We start from the raw sequence: 20,100 nt of genomic DNA, 5'->3' as shown, positions 1-20,100 counted from the left end.
GAGGGAAAGACCCCGGTGCCCGAGGTCTCCATGGCTGCGGCCCTCGGTTTGCTCTCAGCGCCCCACAAGGAGTGCCTATGAGCGCTGTAAATAAGACGTATACGTAAAATAAAGGGCAGGACTATGAAACCTCAGCCCTCTGATGTCAGCTGGGCTGGAGGCCTCTGCAGCCATCTGCACTTCACCATCACTCTTGGAGAAGATGTAAAAATGTCCTCCCCTCCTGAAACTAGGACCTCCACGCCTTCACTCACCTTCCTGGTCCTGAGGCCCGCAGTTCAACAATGAGACGGTATCTTGGCGTGGGGGATGAGCAGGTGGGCAGCACAGATCAATACTGGAACAGCTGCCAGCACAATGCCCAAGAGGAGGCCAGCACCCTGGCAGCAATCAGGGGGCATAGGAGGTGACACTGCCCCTAAGACTATAGCTTCCTAGATCAAGTCAACATCCTGGCCTAACAGCATGTGGGATAGACACCTACCTGTCAAACAACTCCTCTTACTAGTCCCTCTCTCACTCTGAAGTACAGTGAAATCAAGCTACACATGCCTCACCCATGTCTGTGGCAGACATCTAGCTATTCCTCCAAATCCATTCTTCCCCCTCCATGACAACAGAGCTGTGAGCACTGAGCACTGAGCTGCCCAGGAGATGGTATGGCCCAGCCTCCCTAGGAGCCAGGGGCCACTCTGCCACATCATTGGTATAGAGTTGTCCTGTATAACACCGTTGGTTTACACTAGTCCTGTATCACACCACTGCTATACTGTTTTCCTGTATAACACCACTGGTGTGCATGGTCCTGTATGCCATCATTGGTATACAGTAGTCCTGTATGCACCATTGGTTTATAGTGGTCCTGTATCACACTGTTGGTATACAGTGGTCCTGCATAACACTATTCGTAAGCAGTGGTCCTGTTTGACACTGTTGGTGTGCATGGTCCTATATGACACCATTGGTATACAGTGGTCTGGTATGACACCATTGGCATGCAGTGGTCCTCTACAAAACCATTGGTAAGCAGAGGTTCAGTATGACACCGTTAGTGTATATGGTCCTGTATACCACTGTTGGTACACAGTGGTCCTCTATAACACTGCTGGTATGCACCTGTCCTGCATAACACCATTGGTATGCACTGGTCCTTTATAACACCACTGGTATACAATTGTCCTGTATAACACCATTGGTATGCCTGGTCCTGTATAACACCACTGGTATACAGTTGTCCTGTATAACACCATTGGTATGCCTGGTCCTGTATAACACCACTGGTATACAGTTGTCTTGTACAACGCCACTGCTATACAGTTGTCCTGTATAATGCCACTGGTATACAGTTATCCTGTGTAACACCATTGGTATGCACTGGTCCTGTATAACACCACTGGTATACAGTTGTCCTGTGTAACACCATTGGTACACACTTGTCCTGTGTAACATCATTGGTATAGAGTTGTCCTGTGTACCACCATTGGTAAGCAGTTGTCCTGTGTAACACCACTGGTTCGTAGTGTTCCTTTGTAATACCAATGGTATGCAGTTGTCCTATATAACACTGTTGCTAAGTAGTTGTCCTGTAAAACGCCATTGGTATGCAGTTGTCCTATATAACACCAATAGCATGCAGTCGTCCTATATGACATCACTGGTATATAGTTGTCCTGTATAATACTATTAATCTTCAGGGGTCTTATATAACAACGTTGGTATGCAGCGGACCTGGATGACACTATTTGTATGCAGTTATTCTGTATGACACAGTTGATGTGCATTGGTCCTGTATGACACTATTTGTTTGTAGTGGTCCTGTATGACACCATTGGTTTGCAGTGGTCCTGTATGACACCGTTGGTTTGTAGTGGTCCTGTATGAAACTTTTGGTTTACAGTGTTCACTGTACACCATGATTAAAATGAGCATAACTTACATTTCACATCCTTAAAGTGCTATTGTTTACCCTTCTGCTTCCACAGGGCAAGAACACAGGAGATGCACATACATTTTGTTGTACTATAGGTAATGACAACTGAGTGTGGTAGAACCACACACAAAAAGGCAGGCCACCCAGACTCTTGGGGGGTAATGGCCTCTGGGCAGGAGGCCGAGTGGAGTCTAGCCTATTCATTCATTCCCAGGACTGTCATTTCCAAGAGACGAACCTGACCTCATTAAATCTGCCTGTTTGGTAACTGTTTCAGCCACTGATCTCTCCCTCGTCCAGCCCCCATGGACTCAGCCATGCCCTTATCACATGTATGTCCCAGGCCTCTCAGCCCGTGCTCTCATCTCAGCTCAGAGCAGAGATCCAAACGCCCCTGGAACCCTTCTCCCTCGGATCCCATACAGAAGTGACTCTGCTTCCAAACTCCAGACTCACTTCTTATTGCATGTGCTCTTCCCATCTCTCCAGCCTCAGGTGTGACATTCCCTGGGTGTCACTCTTGTGCTGTCTGTGTGCTTTCACCTTACCCCAGTGACTCATAGTGTGTCCTCCTCTGCAGGCCCCCAGCTAACAACCACCAGCCATGGCCAAGTTCAGGTCACTACTCCTATGTGAACACAGCCCCAAGAGATCGCTGTGCCTACCTTCGCTGAAGTAGACAGGCCATATCCTCTGAAAGTAAAGATTTAAAACTGGAAATGACAACAAAATCGTATCTTCCTCAGGATGGGAAAATGACCTAGAAAATTTTAAAACAAACATGGGAAATGACAAATATCTGATGACAACAGGTCATAGCAAGACCAATGGGATGGAGTTTAAAGTGTCTTGAAAGAAAATTGAAAACCAGATGCATTGGTTAGAAAACAGGTTAAAATGTCCCAAACAACATTCAAGAGATTAGAGAGATAACAGGGTAAACCCAAAGGAAGGAAAACAATGTGCATTAAATGAGAAATTAAATGTAAACAATATAAATAATTAACATACTGAAAGCTATTAAAGAATAAAATAGCTAAATAAAAAATGAAGACAAATTTGAAAAATCTGATGAAAAACTGAAATAAGCATTTGAAATTAAAATAATGTAATAAGGGATAAGAAGACAGAAAAAAAGTCTAAAAGCACTTATGTATACATCTGTGCCCATGTACCTGAAAACTTCCCTGAAATGAACTATTTTCTAAGGAAAAAAAATTAAAAATTGTGTAGGCAGTCAAAAATCTATCTGCAAAATAGGCTCCAGGCTTAGGGGCTTTGATAGAGGAATTCCATAAAATATTAGACCAACAGCATTTGCTTTCCATAACAGACGTGTTACTTAAACAAAGGATACAAAAATAGGGGAAGGAATTTCCAGTCAAGATGGTGACATAGGTAAACACAGCTCATCTCCTCGCACAACCACATCAAAATTACAACTAAACTATAGAACAACCATCACTCAGAACCATCAGAAACTGAATTGAATGGAAGTCTGACAACTACAAATTAAATAAACCACAGCCATACAGATGGGTAGGAGAAGCAGAGATGTGCAAATGCTAAAATGGTTGGTCCCACACCCACATGCAGTGGATAAAAATTCAGGAGGGACATCTCAAAAGTGAGGAGTCCAGCCCCATACCAGGTCCCCCCAGCCCAGGGTTCCAGTGCCAGGAAGGTAAGTCCCCTCAACTTCTGGCTGCAAAAACCAGTAGGGATTGAGTCAGTGGAAGAAACTGCTGGAGCCCCAAGCAGTTCCCCTTAAAGAACCCACACACAGACTCACCTACACAGACTCACTCTCTCTGAGCTCCAGCACCAGGGTAGCATCTTGAAAGGGACCAATGGCATATGGGGAGGAACTGAAGTGTCTGGCAACAAGGCAAGAGCTGGGGGACAGTTTTCTCCCAGGTAGAAAGGCAGGCAGAGACCACTGTTTCTTTTCTGAGCCCTCCCCCAATGGAGCCACACAGCCAGCAGGTGGGTGCCGTATCTGAGATTCCACCAACCTGGCTAACACTGCTTTTCCCACCCTGGAGATCCCCAGAGGCTCTGCACCACCAAATTTAAGGGCCCACCCAAGCTGTTAACAGTGGCTTTTCCATATGAATGGCTGGTCTTGGCTCATGCTGCACAACTTCCTAAATTCTCTCAAACAAGCAATAGCCAGCCTCAGTGAGCCCCCAGACCCATATCTCTTGCTAAGTAAGTGGCCCTAGGCCCAGCACTAGCAGCAGCCAGCCTACATTCACAGCTTGCCTTCACCTGTGAATCTCCAAGCCGAGCACAAGTAGCTGCCATAGGCAGATTGCTTTGTAGCTCATGCAGGGTGGCCCCAGGCAGAACACAGGTGGGGGCTGACCTTGGCCTGCACCACCTGGAAAATCCCTGACCCTGTGCCCCAGGGGACAGCTACAGACCCTGTATAACCTCCACCCTGCCCGTGTATAACTGATCCTCCATGGAGGGTAGAGGTTGGTGGTCAGTGGTCACAGCCAGTCCTTGCAGCTGATTGGCCGGGATAAATCCCTCCCATTGACCTGTCAACAACAATCAAGGCTTAACTACAAGAGGAGGTGTACTTAGCCCACATGAAGAGCACACCTCGAGTACCCAGCTTGGTGTCGTAGGAAGGGGTCGCTCTATGGGTCTAAAGCTGCAGAGCTCAAGCCTCTGAGGAAAAAAGATTTTTTTCACTGGGTTCAGGGGAGGCAGAGACCACATGAACCAGCCCAGAGGCACAGACAACACCTTGCTGGGGGGGACCAGATGGTCATGCAGTCCAGCCTGGCCCTGCAGGAGAGAGGAGGGAGTGGAGAAGCCTTGCTTTCGTAATAATGTTTTTGTAAAAAAAGTATTTGCTATATAACCTTTCAATTTTATTTTTAACAAAATTGTAAATGTACATGGTTTTCAAGTCAAAGAATTCCACAAAGCTTATATCTCTCTTGCTTCTTTTCCCCTCTTTTGGTATTTCTCGCCACATTTCCAATTCCCAGGTTCAGTTCGCTCTTCTTGACCTCACACTCTGTGTCCTTCACTAACTTCCTACTATGAACATGAGAATTAACCCTCGGAGCCACCCACACACCTCTGCCCACCCTAGTCTGACCATCAGTCGTCAGTACGCACGGTCAGGACATGCACATGGGAGCTCTGGAACCTTATTCCTCCTCCTGCTTCACCCCCCTTCTTGTGCTTCCTGGAGTTAATAAGCATTTGCTGAGTGTCCTGCGTACTTATGTTTATTTATTTCCAAACTCTCAGCCAGGGATCATTCAAACACAGCAGGGGACAGCTTGTTCCACTCACTCTTGTCCAAGGGTCCATCGCAGATTTCCAGAGTTCTGGGGCCAACAGAGCAGGAGCTAGCTACACTTTCTGTTTAGAACAGCCCCCTCTGCTGTGCCTGAAGACTCCAGTTCACTCCCCATGGGCTCCCTCGGGGAGGGGGCTGAGAGTCTGACTGCTTCTTAAACGGGCTTTCCACTGATTTCCTATTTCAGCCCTATTTTTACTGCTGTTTCCCTCCACCCCCGTCCCCACCATCCCAGTTTCAAAATCATTCCTGAGACCTGATGGAGGGCGTGACTGTCTACAATGCAGTATATTCACCTCCCGGGTCCCCCAACACAGACACACACACACACACACACACACACACACACACACACACACAGAGATCTGCTAGGTCCCTCTGTTTGTCCATCTGCTTCTTAAATTTTCCAAATTCTGTCACTTCCTCTCTTAATTGGTAGCTTGTGCCCATTTAGTGGGTTTTTAAAAGAAGCAAAAGTCAATTTGAATTTAATCTCCCACTTTGGCTGAAAATCAAGTGAAGAATTTTTTAAATTTTAAGATGGGAGCTATCAAGTCATCTTGGACACTAACAGAGGTGATCTGTCAGGAAGAAGCAGCTGAGGCCCAGGAGTGAGGCGGCACAATGAGGCAGCAGCAAGTCCCTAAGTAAGGGAGAGAGGGCCTGTCCGGGGATGCAGGGAGCATCAAGTGGAGGGGCGGGCTGTCAGCATCCAGATGGGAAAGAGGCACAGCAGCAGCTGAGACTGAAATCTGAGGAAGGAAGATCAGATGTAGAACCGTGGTCTGAGAAGCAAACCCACCAGGGAGGTGTGGCCAGGGTTGGGGTGGGGATGGAAGCTGTGCCAAGTCCCGTGGCCAGTCTGCAGGGCTGCATGGTCTTCCTGCAACACCGTGCTGTTATTGTGCCCAGCAGACACTCAAGGAGTCAGGGGTATTTATGAGAAAGTGATCACAGTGTTACCCTGTGAAGCACAGATTACATGTGGCAGGGTCACCAAGAAGGGCACAGCAGGAAGGGGGCCTCTGAGGGAGGAGTCCTGGTCAGCAAGCTCATCGGCACAGTTCTCCTGTCTGCCTGTTCTAGGTGAGTTTTAACGTTATTTTTTATGTCCCAAATTTTCCAATTCTATGGTGAAAATTGTTATCTTAATGTAATGCAGGGAAAAAAAAAACCAGTGAAAAGTAAATAATCAATTCAGTATTACAAAGACTAAAAGACTCCAAAGTTAATAAAAATTTCAACAAAGTTCTTGTTATCACTATCTCTTAATTTCTTGCTCTTAGTATAGTCTTAGTATAGGCCTGAGCTAGGCCAGGAGGGGGCTCGGCCAGGAGAGGGCTTTGCTACCAGCCAGCAGTGGGATCCCTGATCCCCTCTGCCTAATAGCGGGCTTTCAGAAGTCCCAGCTTTGTCTAAGCACAGGCAACACACTGAGGCCAGAAGCTCATCTTCAGCTTCACTGAGTTAGACTGCCCTTCACCTCAGTCTAAGGAAGTGTAAAAAGTTCTCAGAGATGTGCAAATGGAAATTCAAGTTCTTCCAAAACCACCAGTTCCCCTGGGCATCACCCACTACAGATGGGCGCCGTACTGACTTGTCGCATCCCCAGGAATCCCACTGAAAGGCACCGCAGGACTCAACCAGGACTGCCAAGGGAAGCAGAGCCATTTCTGTTCCAACCAGCTGAGTGCTCCTAATAGCTTCCTTCAAACCTGCAGAAGAGGCCGCAGGTGCCCTATAAAAAGCTGACTGCCTTCACTTAACCAAACCTTGGGGAATTCCCAGATCCCTGCTGCAGCCCTCTGGAACTGCAGTCTTGATGGCTCAGATTGTTTGTCGCTGCCTCTACCCTGGCACAGAGCCAGCAGCGCTGTGCAGCGCAGACAGGGTGGGCAACTCGGCCAGCCTGGCCCATCCAGGCCTGCTTATTCATTTCCAGAACTACAATCCGGTCCACACTCAGGAGGAGGAATTTGGACAATGCCAAAGTCTATGGAGGAAGAGGCCCAGCACATACGGGACGTTGTTTATATGCCTGAGTTCCAGGGGCCCTTCCCTCTAGGTTTCTGTGAAAATGAGATCCAGCCCTGGCTGGTGTGGCTCACTGAATTGAGCGTTGGCCTGCGAACCAAAAGGTTATGGGTTCTATTCTCAGGGTACATACCTGGGTTGTGGGAGAGGTCACCAGCTGGGGACATGCAAGAGACAACTAATCAATGTTTCTCTCCCTCTCTTTTTCCCTCCCTTCCCCTCTCTCTAAAAATAAGTAAATAAAAATCTCTTTTAAAAATGTCCTTTTTTAAAAAAAAGAAAAGAGAAGAAAATTAGATCCCAAGCCAGAAGGAATCTGGATGTCCCCTATGTAACAGCTTCAGTTTGAAAAAAACCAATCCAACAAAGAGAAAAAGACTACCTGGATCCCCATTCCCAACACTCAGCCCCCATTCCTCACACCGGAGTAGCCTCAGGACGACCCTCTCGGCGGATGCCCACTGACCTCATCTCCTGCCCCTGCTCCTTCACTCCACGTGGCTCCAGCCTCCCTGGCCTTCCTGTTGCTCCATGAACATGCCAGGCACATCGTCCAGAGCCTCTGCTCCAGTTCTCCTTAGCACCCATAAGGCTTGCTCCTGCTCCTCCTTCTTGGCTCTGCTCAGATGCCCCTTCTCAGGGTCTGCACTGACCGCCCATTCAAAACTGCACCCATCACTCCCATAGCCCTCCCCATTCTTCATTTCCTCCACAGCGGCATCACCACCTGACACACTGTTACTTACAATATTTATGTTCTATAACGCCCACAGGATGTAAGCTAAAGGCATTCTAGAAGCGTGCCTGGCACATCACAGGCATTCCACAAATACTTGCTGAATAAAGGAAAGAACAAACAAGGACTTTGTTCAAATGATGTGTTAAGTAGGAACTCGCCTCTTCAAATGTCACTCAGGATGGGATTATCCACCAGCCCCATGTGCACGTGCTCCCAACTCTTCACCACCATCTCCCAGGGGGGCTGCTGATGAGTCACTGCCCTGCTGCAGGCAACAGGTGCTGGAAGGTCAGTGGGCTGTGCCCGTATCACCCTCCCACCAAGATGACTGAGCTCAGCACTTCATGGTGGTCATTCAGGCCTGCCACTAAAACCACTCAATGGGAAGGGCAGTCATTGAGCTCAGAACCCACCTCACAGCATCAAGGAGGCTCCCATTTATCGTGACCTTGTGAAGCGGACTCAAGCTGATGAAGTCAGAGGCCTTGGCTCAAATCCATGTCTCACCACTGACCACCACAGTGACATCAACTCCTTGGACCTTGGAAGTGGGTAGAACAGTACCTACCTCACAGGGTATGTGGGAACTGAGCAAGGTATTCAGACCATCACAGCTGACACAAATCAGGCACTTCATAAACATTAGTTGCTCTTATGACTACATTTGTATTCCATGCAAGACTGCTGAAAACTTTTAGAAAACATTATCATATAAGTTAAAAAAAAAAAAACAGACCTCTTAAGGATAAATTTAAAAGGAATCATTTCAAGGTAGTTTTGCAAAGCTGGAGTCACAACCGCAAAGAGGTGTCCACATGGCCTGGACATGCCATCATGGCCACAGGATACACTCATCGCTGCCCCGCTGGCGGGCACGGCTGGAGCCCAAGACAAAGGTATGGGTCTGTGCGGGGCACACTAACAGCTGGCCCTCAGGTTGGACAGTTTGGTCAGTCTAACTTTGGAGAAGAAAGGTGAATAGAAAAGGAGAAAGCTGCCTCTTCTTCAATCTTGGTTCTACAAAAGCCAGAAGGAAATCGTGCGTATCACTGGCACAATTGTTATACCCTGACCTGTAACAGGTCCCCCATGTGACATAAAACCAGGCCATAAGGAAGGGCAGAAAAACATGTGGCTTCATATGTAAGCAAGATTTTTAAAAATCAACTGATGTAGAAAGAATCACTCAATTTAAAGACATAACATCTATAAAGGCATTATAAGAAGCACTACTTACATGGAACCATGTGAAGATCTTCTCTCTCTGTAGATAGCCCTGTAAACAGGTAAAAAAAATTGTTATAATTGTAAATCACAGGTAGAAAATAACAAAAAGAACACTCTATCACCTTAGACATCAAACTTCATCAAACCAAAGTAATTTATTTTAAACATGTAATCATAAATGAATTATTTGGAAAGTCAAAGCAGTTTTCCAGAGAATTTCCACAAAAAAATGTAGTTAGATTCTAAACTGAATCTGGAACTTAAAAGATACCAATAAATACTCAGAGCCCCAGACTCCCCTAAACGCTGACCGGACCAAGGAGGCCTGCTTGTGCAAAGACTTCAATGGTAAGTAAACAATGCTGTTAGAGACTCCCCAGAGAGCCCAAAGGCCTCAGTCCAGTGAGGACTGAAGAGGATGGGGTGTCAGAAACTGCCAAAGGAAGACATCCATTTCCATCCATGACAGAAGAAGGATCGACTCTCCTGCCTCAAACAAGTGAGAAACAGACAAAAGACCAGAGACATGGTGTTCAGACAGAGGACAGCAGGCATCATGAGACAATGATCCCTAAAGGAAAGAAACAATGTGATATATCCTGGCCACGCAGCATGCAGTGTGGGGAGTTTCCAGGCCACGGTGCAGAAAGAGGGCCCAAGCAAAGAAAGGGGAGTCCTGAAAGGAAGAAATAGCGTTGAGATTCAGGGAGGCAACAACAGCTAGAACGAGCAGGGCAGGGTACCAGAAAGGAGAGCCGCACAGAGGAATGTTCCAGAGACACGTGTGTGTGTGTGTGTGTGTGTTGCAGGAAGGTGGGAGGAGGGAGTGGGGAGTGGGGGGCCTGGGGGATGTCACTTCAGTCTTCACCTGGACAAGGATTAGCACAAGTTAGTGAGCAAGCAATCTGCAACCAGAGAGAGCCAACAAAAAGAAGCAGGACAATAGAAGATATAGCTCTCACAGCTCTAGGAATGTGTTCATTCCCAACAACCAGACCAGGGAACCCTGTGACACAGGGGTCCACAAGGCTGAGCTCTTGGAAGAGTGTCACCTCAGCAGCAGAGTCACATTAGCACCAAACAAAATGGGTGTACTAAACTAGGAACTGCCTGACAATGTCCAACAAGCCACCAAAGGATCTAAACTTTCTAACTTAAATATATTCTAACAAGAAAGTTTATTTAAAAGAATACAGAACCCAACAACATGAATTGTACAATGTCTTCTACGTATTCAAAAATTCATACGCATACAAAAAAAGCATGAAAATATATCTCACACTGAGAACACTTGATCAATAAGAAAATGATCCAGACATTACACACAAAATAATTAGAACGCAAGGTCCTTAAAATCACTATTATAAATGCACCGTATATGTTTAAGAAAATAGAGGAAAAGATAACATGACATGGAAAGACACGAAAAGCATTTAAAAAGACCCAAATCAAACATCTACACTGGTGGGATTAATGTTACATTAGTCAAAAGGAAATATTAGTCAATAGGCTGACAAAACAATATGTACAGAGAAAAACTATTGAAAATAAAAGACCCCCCCTTCCTTTAAAAAAAAGAAAAGAAAGAAATATATGTGTAATTGAGGACTTACGAGAAGAGTTCAGGTTGAGGAAAAAACATATTTAAAGAAATAATACAAAAATTGATAAAAATTATGAACCTATAGATCCAAGGAGGTCAACAAACCCCAAGCAGAAAAAAACATGAAGGAAATTAAACCAAAGCACATCATAATCAATTTACCTAAAGAGAAAAACTTTAAAGCAGCCAGTGAATAAAAGAACATGTACAGAGAAACAAACATAGACATGATGGACAGAGGACTTGAGAAACAATGCAAGTCAGAAGTTAATGAAATTATATCTCTAAAGTAATGAAGGAAAAAAACTGTCAACCTGAAATAACATATGTAGTGAAAATGACTTTCAGACACAAAGACAAAATGAGAACTTTTTCCAATAGACCAAAGCTAAAATAATTCATGTCTGACATACCTAAACTAGAAAAAACATTAAAGTCAGTCCATCACACAAAAGGAAAATAATATCAGAAGGCAATCTTGACTTACATAAGAAATGAAAAGCACTGAAAACAGAAACTTCATGAATAAATAGAAATGCCTATTTCCTTAACTTAAGGTTGTTTTAAAAGATAATACACCATTTAATGCAAAACTAATAACTATTATTGTGGAGTTAGTAGGAATGTAGAAATAAAATGGCATGACAACAATGACATAAATGCCAGGAAAAGTTAGATAGAAGTTACTGTTGTTAGGTTTTATACTATCATCGTCATCGTCATCGGCAGCCGTCCGTCTCAAGAGACGATGGCGTAGCTTCTTGAGAGTCTATCTGCACAACCGAGAATGGCTGTGCAGTCCGACTCGGGAGTGACAATCCCTGCCGCACTTGTTACAGGTGAAGGCAGATGGCTGTTGTTGCTGCTGTTGACGCTGCTTCCGCCTCGATCTTTTCTGGACCGCCTCCTCGTTGCGCGCAGCCTCTGCACGTGACCTACCTTGCCTGACCGCGAGCCTCCAGGCTAGGCGGTCGTCTGCTTGAACTTCCCATGTGTTGAGATTGATGGAGCATTGTGTCATGTCCTTTTTGCAGATGTCTTTGAACCGCAGTTTTGGGCGCCCTGTCATCCTCTGGCCTTCTGCTAGCTCGCCGTAGAGGAGGTCTTTGGGAATACGGCCTGCATCCATTCTTTTGACATGGCCGAGCCACCTGAGGCGTCTCTCACTAAGAACTGCATGCAAACTGCTCATGTTGGCTCGCTTCAGCACCTCGGTGTTGGGAACCTTATCCTGCCAGGCGACATGCAGGACGCGTCGCAGGCACCTCATGTGGAAGCTGTTGAGTTTCCTTTCGTGCCTTGCGTAGGTGGTCCACGTCTCGCCGCCATAGAGGAGAGTGCTGAGTACGCAGGCTTGGTAGATGCGCAGTCTGGTTTTCTCAGTGAGGCTGGAATTGTTCCACACTCGCCGGTTCAGTTTGGCCATAACTGTGGCTGCCCTGGCGATTCTCCGGTTGACCTCCAAGTCGACTGACAGAGAGCTCGAGATGGTGGACCCGAGGTAAGTGAAGTCGTTGACAACCTCCAGGGTGTATCCGTCGATGGTGATGCATGGGGGAGTCCCCATGCCTTGAGCCATAACATTCGTCTTCGTCAGGCTGATGGCTAGTCCGAACTCCTTGCATGCGTGGGAAAGGCAAGTGACTAGCTGCTGGAGTCCCTCTTCGGAGTGTGATGTCAAGGCTGCGTCGTCGGCGAAGAGCATCTCACGGATGAGCACCTCTTTGACTTTGGTCTTGGCTCGTAGACGGGCCAGGTTGTAGAGCTTGCCATCGGATCTGGTGTGAATGAAGACCCCCTTGCTGCAGTCCTTAAAGGCGTATTGGAGGAGCATGGAGAAGAAGATTCCGAACAGCGTAGGCGCGAGGACGCAGCCCTGCTTTACTCCGCTGCTGACTGGGAAGGCCTCAGAGGTTGCGCCGTTGTAGGACACCGTACTGTGCATGTTGTCGTGAAAGGACATGACCACAGCAAGCAGATGTGGTGGACAGCCAATCTTCCGTAGCAAGCTGAAGAGTCCGCTTCGGCTGACCAGATCAAACGCCTTCGTGAGGTCGATAAAGGCGAGGTAGAGTGGTTTATGCTGCTCGTGACACTTCTCCTGCAGCTGGCGTAGGGAGAAGATCATGTCCACTGTTGATCGGCCAGCTCTGAAGCCACACTGGGACTCTGGGTAGACGCGGGAAGCAAGGGTCTGCAGGCGGGCAAGAGCGACCCGGGCGAATACTTTGCCGACGATGCTGAGGAGAGAGATGCCCCGGTAGTTGTTGCAGTCGCTGCGGTCTCCTTTGTTCTTGTACATGGTGATAATGTTGGCGTCTCTCATATCCTGGGGGATGTAACCCTCCTTCCAGCAGAGACAGAGTAAATGGTGGAGCGGCTGTAGCAGGACTGGTTTCCCACTCTTTAGGATTTCTGGAGGGATTCCGTCGTTTCCTGGTGCTTTCCCGCAAGCGAGGCGGTCGATGGCTTTGCCGAGCTCTGCCGCAGTAGGTGGGGTGTCTAGCTCCTCCATGACTGGTAGGTCTGGGATGGCGTTAAGAGCAGTGTCTGTTATGGTGTTCCTCGTTGCATACAGCTTGAGGTAGTGCTCGGTCCACCGCCGCATTTGCTGTTCCTGGTCAGTGATGACCTCACCTGTCTTGGACTTAAGGGGGGCGATCTTGGAGGGGATTGGGCCTGTTGCCTTCTTGATACCCTCATACATTCCTCGTGCGTTGCCTATATCGGCGGCTTCCTGGATGCTTCTGCACAGGTTTAGCCAATAGGTGTTGGCACAGTGGCGGGCGGTCTTCTGGACTTTGTTCCTGGCAGCCCGTAGAGCTTGAAGTGTACTGGGAGTGGGCGTGGCCTTGTAAGCCAGTAGGGCCTTCCTCTTAGCCTCGATCACGGGTTCCATTTCTTCCCAGTGAGCCTCGTACCAGTCAGCGTTCTTCCGCTCTTTCTTCCCGTAAGCAATAATGGCGGAGTTGTATATGGCGTCGTGGAGACGTGACCAATTGGATTCGATAATGTCATCTGCCGCCATTCCCTCGCCGAGTGCATCTTCCATCCTGTTGATGAATTGCTGGGTCTTAACTGGGTTGCTGGCACAACTGGTGTTGATGCATGGGCGACCCTTCATCTTGGAGTGGTGCAACCTCTTCGGCATTATGCGCACCTTGCTTACCACGAGGGCATGGTCCGTGTCGCAGTCTGCACTGTGGTAGCTGCGGGTGAGGAGGGTGCTGCCAATATCTGTTCTTCTGGTGATGACGAGGTCAAGCTGGTGCCAGTGGCGGGAGCGGGGGTGCCTCCATGACACCTGGTGGATCTCTTTGCACTTGAAGAATGTGTTTGTCACGCACAGGCCGTGGTGACACGAAAGCTCAAGCAGTCGCTGACCATTCTCATTGATCTTTCCTCTCCCAAAGTTTCCGAGGCAGGTGGGCCAGGCCATGTGGTCGGCTCCTACTCTTGCGTTGAAGTCTCCAAGGAGATAAAGAGCATTACTTCTTGGGATCTTGGATAACGCTTCGTCCAGTGCATGGTAGAACTGTTCTTTCTCTTCGGTGGTGGCGCAGAGGGTTGGGGCGTACGCACTAAGAATGCTGACTGGGCCGAAAGTTGTTGACAATCAGAGGGTAAGTAATCTCTCTGTGCCTCCTGTGGGTGGCTCTATGGAGTTAACAAGCGTGTTCTTCACAGCGAACCCGACACCGTGCTGTCTTGGTTGGTCCGGAGACTTCCCTTGCCAGTAGAAGGTGTAGTTGGTTTCTCTGATAGTTCTGTTGTCGGCCAACCGGGTCTCCTGTAGAGCCGCAATGTCGATGTTTAGTCGTGCCAGTTCCCTGTCGATGACGGCGGTTTTCCTGGCACCATTGATCCACGGAAGGTCTGCAGTAAGTCCGGGACACATGGTCCTGATGTTCCAGCTAGCGAGGCGAAGAGCTGGAGGCTTCTTTCTTGTTGTTTGCTTGGAATTGCCTGGTGCGAGTGTTCTGTGGCTCACTTTTCAAGAGACGCCTCTCTGATCCCCACGCACCCAGTGGGGCAGGTGAGCCATGGCGAGACGGCACCTAATTGGCTGGGGGCTGCCCAGCTTGAGGCGGGCGGTAGCTGTCCAGTGAGGTGCGATGACCTCTCCCACCGTCAGAGGAGACCCCTGGCGCTCTTTTCGTTCGCCAATCGGATGAGCTTATAACCGGTATCTGTCTCCTCCCGTGTTGAGTCGACATCTTGCGATGACGCTGGAGTGTCCTCTCCAGTGAAGCTACAAAGCCTGGGCAGGGTGATATGGAGGGCCAGCTGTTGCCCATGCAGCAGACCCCCCCTCTCTTCGCAGCTGAAGGATCCAAGGGGAAAGACAGAGTCAATACAGCTTGGCTTCAGGTGCGCCGCAGGAGTTGCCGGTGTTGACTACAACGTCAAACCGCCTTAGGGACTCCGGCTCCGGATTTTCTGTCGGGGTTTACTCCCTTAGCCTTTCCCCTGAGGAGGTATGCCGCAAGGCAGCGGAGGTTTGGAGTCAGAGTTTCCCTTCTCCTTAGCCTTTCCCCTGAAGAGGTATGCCGCAAGGCAGCGGAGGTTTTTTGGAGTCAGAGTTTTCCTTCTCTGGTGTGCCCTGACTGGAAGATCGAACCAGCGACACTTAGCTCGCAGGCCGACGCTCAATCCACTGAGCCAAACCAGCCAGGAGGGTTTTATACTATAAGTAAATGACTATAATATTACTTGAAGACAGGCATATATATTGTATATAAGTTAAGCATATATACAATAAATCCCAAAGCAACCTCTAAAAACAAAAAGATATAACTACTAAAGGTGATAAAATTGATCATAAATACTCAATCCAAAAGAAGCAGAAAAAGAGGATCTAATAAAAAATGAGACAAATAGAAACCAATAGCGTATCACATCAATAGTCGCATTAAATACAAACGGTGTAAAAAATCTTAACTGAATTAAAAGAGATTTTAAGATTGGATAAAAAAAAATTAAAAAAAACCAGGACTGCTCACACAGACAAAATTCAGGTGGCTCATAAATACATACAGCAAATCATTCTACTTCTAAAGGATATCATGGCAGAAAAGCCAAGGTCTGCTTGCTGGTACTGCATAACCTTTAGTCCAGAACAGCTTAAAATACTGTAAGATACATTTGAACAGACCAAGTACCCACATTGGGCTACTATAGCAGAACTTAACTTCATCTACTCAAATTGATGAGTTAGTAATAAAGACTTGGTTCAAGAACCAGTGCATCAAAAGGAGGAAGGAGCAGCTACAAACTTGGCCAAGTCTGGCACTAGAAGCACCAAACCAAATCATTTCTGTGAAGGAAAAGGAGACCCCCTTACCCATAACTTCTACACTGATCTCATGAGTCCTAGCATTGTGAATGCCTATGATCATGAACCACCTAAGACTTCTTGTATCAACCAACCTGGAGGGGCTAGTGCCTCTGTGTGGAATGCATCATGGAATTCTCAGCCTCATGACCTCTAACAGATATGTCTGGGTATCTCTGAGCCTCCTTGGGCCTCTATTCCCTATGACATAGGTCAGTTTATACAATTACATTACTTACCTGCGGATGATCAACCCAACAGTCTAGATCAGTATCTCTTCCCGTAGTGTCCTGGTTGAGGGCGTATGGCTAGACTGATCTTCAGTGTGATGACTAACACATCTACAGCTCTTGAGAAAGGTCTGTGACCCAAATCTTGACACACTGAGAGCCATTTCCAAACACTTTTAATGGGTTGACTACAATCTAAAAAGGCCAGTCATTTATCATTTTCTCTAAGAAGAAATCACTGTACCTTTCATCATTGCCGAAAATTTCTGTCTTCTGAATCTCCTAAGCCAAATTTCAGTATCAAGGCCAGTCACCAATGCCTTAGGAGGAAGCAGAAGCCAGCTAGTTTTCCCTGGGTCCTAACCTGTCCCAACTGACCTTAGCACCAGGAAAGAGTACCCTAACTAAAGTCAATACCATGTAAAAATTCCTATCCCTCAATAATCATCTTTATTTACTTATTTTTAAATTAATCATTTATTTATTTTTAGACAGGGAGAAGGGAGGGAGAAAGAGTGAGAGAAACATCAATATGTGAGAGAAACATTGATCTGGTTGCCTCTCACACACCCCCAACTGGGGACCCGGCCTGTAACCCAGGCATGTGCCCTGACTGGGAACTGAACCAGTGACCTCTTGGTTTGCAGTCTGGTGCTCAGTCCACTAAGCCACACCAGCCAGGGCCCATCTTTCTTTCTGACACACAAAAAAGAAAGAAACTGTAACAAACATTTAGGAGCATGACATCAACAAGCTTGGGGGACTAGGAGGTCCCAGCACCTGCACCTCCATAAAAACTATGATTAACAGCTACTACTGATGAACATAGCCCTAAGAGAGCTCTGAAGCATAATGTAGGAGCTATAGCAATCCTGTGGAGCACAAAAATCAAAGATGGCCACATAAAAAAAAAAAAAACAGGCAACATTTTACCTGTGTCAACTCATACCTAGTCTCACATAGTTTGCCACCGAAAGGGATCCCCTCAGCTATGACCTCCCCCTTTGAAGGAAAAGGGGAGCAGAAGGCCCCAGCAGCTTTCACCACCAAGGACCCAAGCAGTCCTTGTGGCTGTCAGTCAGGGACAACCAAAGTTTTGCCACTAGGGACTCCCTCAATCTTTGCCTATGCTAATCTCAGCTGATGAAGCTTCCCAGAATCTAGGCCACTGAGCCTCCCAAAGTAGGAGCCAGTGCTGCGACCCCAAGCACAGCAGCCCTGACCCAGCGCATGACCACCCACACCCTCGATGGTTAGGTATGAATAAAGTGGACATTGATGGGGTTCAAGCAAAAGTTTTAAGCGGGCCAAACGGATTAAAGAGCCCCAGACAAGTCTGCTTTATTTATCCTAGTTTGTACACATTTTGAAAGCCAAGATTCAAAGATTATAATAAGGTATCTGACCCACAATTGCTTCAAGCTATGATTAGAGAAATGAATCAACATGAAAGCAGACAAAAGAACCAGGATCCCTTGACTCTGACCCTTTACTGGGTACACAAAGCCTTTGCACCTGAGTGGGTAAAATGGTCAGGAGGTGGAGAAGTTTCTGAACTTCTTGACAGGGAAGTCCCATGAACTGTAATACCCAAATCCATTGGCGAAGCCCTGGTGTGGACTACAATTAGATTAAAAGAACATAAAGGCTTTTCTCCCAACAAAAGTGTTGATGGGATTATGAACGTTGGGATGCTTAAACAGGTTTTTGCATATAGCTTGTGTCCTCTTTACCTGATGTTTTATGGGAATGGATATTCTATCTGGCTAGGAAATGCTAACCCTACCAAGTGCTGTAAAATCAAAATTGTCTATTTATAAGAAACCCACTTGAAATATAAACATATACATAAAATAAGAGAAGAATGACGGAAAAAGATGTACCATGCTAACCTTAATCAAAAGAATGTTTGAATGGCTATATTAACATCAGAAAAAGTAGGTTTCAGAACAAAGAATATTATCAGAAGTTAAAATGGGCATTACATAATAATAAAGGGGTCAAAACAACTTGACAGAAGATCAGTAAAGAATATAGGAGACTCAACACTATCATCAACATTACTTAATTGACATTCATAGAGTACCCTGCACCAGCAATTTTCAACTTTTTTCAGTTCATGGCACACATAAACTAATTGTTAGAATTCTACAGCACACCAAAAATATATTTTTCCTTACCTACCAAAAAATAGAGATATACACACTCATATTTCAATCTTTTAAAATTATACTGAACTTTATTCACCATCGATTTCCAATAATTTATAAACGAATTTTTGTATCAATCTCAACACATGGACTTATTAAATTTTTAACTTCATTGTTTTTACTTTCTTAGTTTCCTGAGTGGATCATTCTCTTCAGCAGAGTAGGACATGGGAAATCTGTTTGGTCGTTCACCAGAGTATTGCCTAAAATACATCTACTAGACTTTCTAGACAACTCCCCAAATGAAATAGTTTTTCAATCAGTGATACAGAATTAGCTCTGTACAGCCCTACCTGGGACATCCCCGAAAGCAGGCTGCCGAGAAGCGATAGGCTCTGGCAGGGACAGAGAGCCAGGTGCTCGGTCCCTGCTCTTTATGAGTGTGTATCCTGTGATTATAAAATATATGCCTGCTCTTGGTGTATAAAGTTTGGGAAGCACAGAAAAGTGCAAGAAATATATTTAAAAGCATCTCCAATGCCCAGAAAAAAGCACTGAAAGCAGTAGAGTGTATTTTCTTTTAGTATTTTCTCATTATAACATTATCTACCTATTTTTAAAACAAAATGAGATAGACCAAATGTTCTTTCAAAACATTATAACATATTCATGTCTGTAATATTTGTAGAAAATGTCCATAACAGCTTGTTTTTAGCCTTTTACTGATGCTTATTGATATTCAAAGAAGTTTTCTATGAAAATCACACTTACTATTTGAAATTGCTTGCATTGTTTTTATGCTTAGAAAAATGCTTCTACATGTCAAAAATCAGACTACTTTTCACATAATTCTTCTCTATGAGTATAAAAGTGATGTATCTTCATTTTAAAAAATTCAGAAAACTCAGAAGTGCAGGTAAATAAATACTAGCAGTGATCTGAGCTCACAGAAACAGACACCATAGACCTTTGGTTTGTAACTCCTTGAGGACTTTAAAATACACAAAAACACACTCACACACAAGCCTGCACAGGCACACACACATATGGCTCTATGTTACATCATGTAGACTGTTTTTATGTGTATTTTGGCCTCATATGCTGGCAGCTTTCTTCGTCTTATGACTCATTCCTGTAAACACTAATAGCCGCCTAATAATCGATTATGCTGTGCAAGTACAGTAACTGACTTACTGAATCCCCTACTATTGTGCATCTGGGCTGCCTCCAATGGTTAATGATTTGAACTCATGATGTAATGAACATTTTCTGTACATAAATTTAGTGGTTATCTGATTACTTCCTGAAGATAAATTCTACAGAATATAATTTTCAGCCAAAATGCCTTAATATTTCTAAAGCTCCTGGTACACCAGGATTATGAGCCCTCCAGAAACTCATCTCCCTTCACTCACAAAATAATGATGTGTGAGTGTTGGATCTCTGTGATTCCTTACCAAATTCCTTATAATAATCCGTCTCAAAACACGCCAACAAGATGGTCCAAGAGTGACAGGAATACATTAG

The 20,100-nt window shown here is 45.9% G+C and overlaps 1 protein-coding gene across 20 annotated transcripts in view; it reads right to left on the bottom strand.

Annotated features, from left to right (window-relative positions):
- PCBP3 (poly(rC) binding protein 3) overlaps positions 1-20,100 on the bottom strand; it is a 203,939-nt gene that overhangs the window by 124,543 nt on the left and 59,296 nt on the right. For all 20 annotated transcript variants that reach the window (XM_090272226.1, XM_090272318.1, XM_090272236.1 and 17 more), the window contains one exon: positions 9,266-9,304. Coding sequence is in view for 4 of the 20 variants with exons in the window: in XM_090272318.1 (XP_090128444.1) it covers positions 9,266-9,275 (10 nt within the window). In the remaining 16 variants the exon portion in view is untranslated. The remainder of the gene's footprint in view (positions 1-9,265; positions 9,305-20,100) is intronic.

Source organism: Furipterus horrens, unplaced genomic scaffold (genome assembly GCF_987537825.1).
Source record: "Furipterus horrens unplaced genomic scaffold, mFurHor1.1.pri manual_scaffold_1, whole genome shotgun sequence".
In the NCBI taxonomy this organism is placed as follows: Eukaryota; Metazoa; Chordata; class Mammalia; order Chiroptera; family Furipteridae; genus Furipterus; species Furipterus horrens.
This window is presented reverse-complemented; position numbering and strand designations above follow the sequence as displayed.